The sequence below is a fragment of the Nematolebias whitei genome, unplaced genomic scaffold (genome assembly GCF_014905685.2).
Source record: "Nematolebias whitei isolate Nwh7 unplaced genomic scaffold, NemWhi1 Nwh_scaf_158, whole genome shotgun sequence".
NCBI lineage: Eukaryota > Metazoa > Chordata > Actinopteri > Cyprinodontiformes > Rivulidae > Nematolebias > Nematolebias whitei.
In genome coordinates this window covers 23,720-25,867 of record NW_023618703.1, presented here as the reverse complement: position 1 = coordinate 25,867, position 2,148 = coordinate 23,720, and the positions used below count along the sequence as shown (strand labels likewise).

Below are 2,148 nucleotides of genomic sequence, written 5' to 3'. Positions count from 1 at the left end.
AACTTTTTTGGATTCTGTTTTATTGTTAATTTGCCTGTAGCCCCACATCATTCCCATTTTTTAAATAAGTTTTTGTGTGTGTGTGATCCCCTATAGTGCGTTTGTGGTCATATAATATTAGAATTTTCTATTTTTAAACACGACAAATGTCATTTAAAATGTGTGATCACAGGTAACATGAATTTACATGGAGTTCCCCTATTCTCCTACAACTTGTTTTTTTTTTTGTTTTTTTTTTGTTTTTTCAGGAGCAGTTACACTTAAGTACCCCTATAATTCAAACCATGACTAGATAGGTTCAATATTTAATCAAATTCAATTTCAATTTCCAGTTTTCGGTTATTGCCATCCAATCTGTGGGTACACGCTAACTTTTATGTCTCCATAGTTTCACCTTCAACCCAAAAGAAGGAATTGATAATCCAGCCCTGGTCATTACTGATGATTCTGGTGAGTTTCTCTGCACACAACTGTATGAACACATAATTTCTCTTTTTACCACTTTGAACAATGAGCAATATTAAAACATGTGTGCAGAACCTGATCTGAGTATCGTGCCCAGAATGTGCCACCTGAAGCGCCTGGATGGTCAGAGCTTTGGCTTTCAGCTATATCTAGATCCGAGCAGCCAATGCTTTGAGATCCAAGATGTGGAACCTTCAAGTCCTGCAAAGTACAGTGGTGTAAGGGATGGAGACAAACTGCTGGAGGTCAATGAGAAAGATGTGGTCAACATGGACTTTGACAGAGTGAGTGTCCAGAAATGTTTCAGAGAATGTAGAGTAATTATACTCCATTTTCTCCTTTGCAGAGTTGCTAAAGGGGTCATTGGAGTTTTATTGTCCATTTCTTATTGCTAGTGCATGTTGGACATTTTGTGGTGTCTCTGAGCAGGACATCTAAACCTGAATTGGTCCTCGGGCACTTACATAGCTGTCCACTGCTCCACCTGGGTGTAGTCCAGGTGTGACGGGTTAAATGCAGAGAGCCAATTTTGTCTTTGTATGGGAACATACAATGATGACAACACATAGCACTTTATTTATTTATTATTATAATTTAATTATCTTATCATCAACTCATTAAATAAATAAGCCAAACAGGAAAGGAGAAGATCTTATTTGCCCAGGTTTAATCTTGCAAGTTGGAGCAGTGTTGAAATACAAGCATCAAGATGTTGAATGTCGCTTCGTCTCCAAGGTCTGCTCATAGAGAAAGAGTTAACAAAAGCTTAAATACCCGTTATTAGACAGAGGCGAGGTCAAGACAACTCTGTTTCACAGCTTAGGGCCTTGAAGTTAATCTGTGCAGGGTCCATGCTCCTGCAGGCTCCAATTAGCCAAGACAAAACAACTCTAACGCACACACATAGTTTATATAACATTTGACATTAGTAAGTGGAAAAACATCCATGACCTTTACATCCCCATCAATGCATTGCTGGTGTTTAGGAGTGCTACTGGACTATTGGGAGCCAGGAATTTTAACTGACTATAACCAAAGCAAGAGCTGTGTCTGCTTCCTCATTACAAAGTTGTGCTTGTTCTCAGTGAGAGTTGGACTCCACTAGCTACATGTTGTCTCCGATCTAGTTTGAGGTGTTTGTGGACAGGATCTCAAGTTACTGCTGTGGAGAGGACAGGCTTGGTCCAAAGCCGAGCCTGTGCTACTTTTTGTAGAGGATGTATTGCTTTTTCTTGAGGGGTGGGGGGTTAGACCATAGCATATACACTGGGGGAGTTCACAGACAAGTGTAACGTAGTTAGAGTGAGTCAATTTTGAGTTAAATTGGAGGCCATGGTTCTCAACTGGATAAAAGGGGGAATGCTCTCTTCGGATTTGAAGTAAATCTCTCTACCGCCAGACCAAAGCACCGCCTCGCTTTCTCTGTTCAAGACTACTATGAAAACACATCTCTTTAGACTAGATTATCCTTCTTAACTTTGTTTTATGTATTTTGTATTTCAATTTATGCCTGTTGGTCTTTGCACTGTGTTTGTTTTTACACAATGTTATCTGATATGTTTCTTGCTGTAAAGTGTCCTTGGGTGTCATGAAAGGCGCTTTTTAAATTAAATAGTTATTTTTATTATTATTATCGCTTCCTCAAGCAGAGGAGTTCAAGTATCTGGGTGATTTGTTTATGAG

The 2,148-nt window shown here is 39.2% G+C and overlaps 1 protein-coding gene across 1 annotated transcript in view; it reads left to right on the top strand.

Moving 5' to 3' along the window:
• LOC119429235 (Na(+)/H(+) exchange regulatory cofactor NHE-RF2-like) overlaps positions 1-2,148 on the top strand; it is a 25,891-nt gene that overhangs the window by 5,141 nt on the left and 18,602 nt on the right. Inside the window, exons 2-3 of the mRNA XM_037696905.1 lie at positions 389-450; positions 538-749. Of these exons, the coding sequence (XP_037552833.1) occupies positions 389-450; positions 538-749 (274 nt within the window). The remainder of the gene's footprint in view (positions 1-388; positions 451-537; positions 750-2,148) is intronic.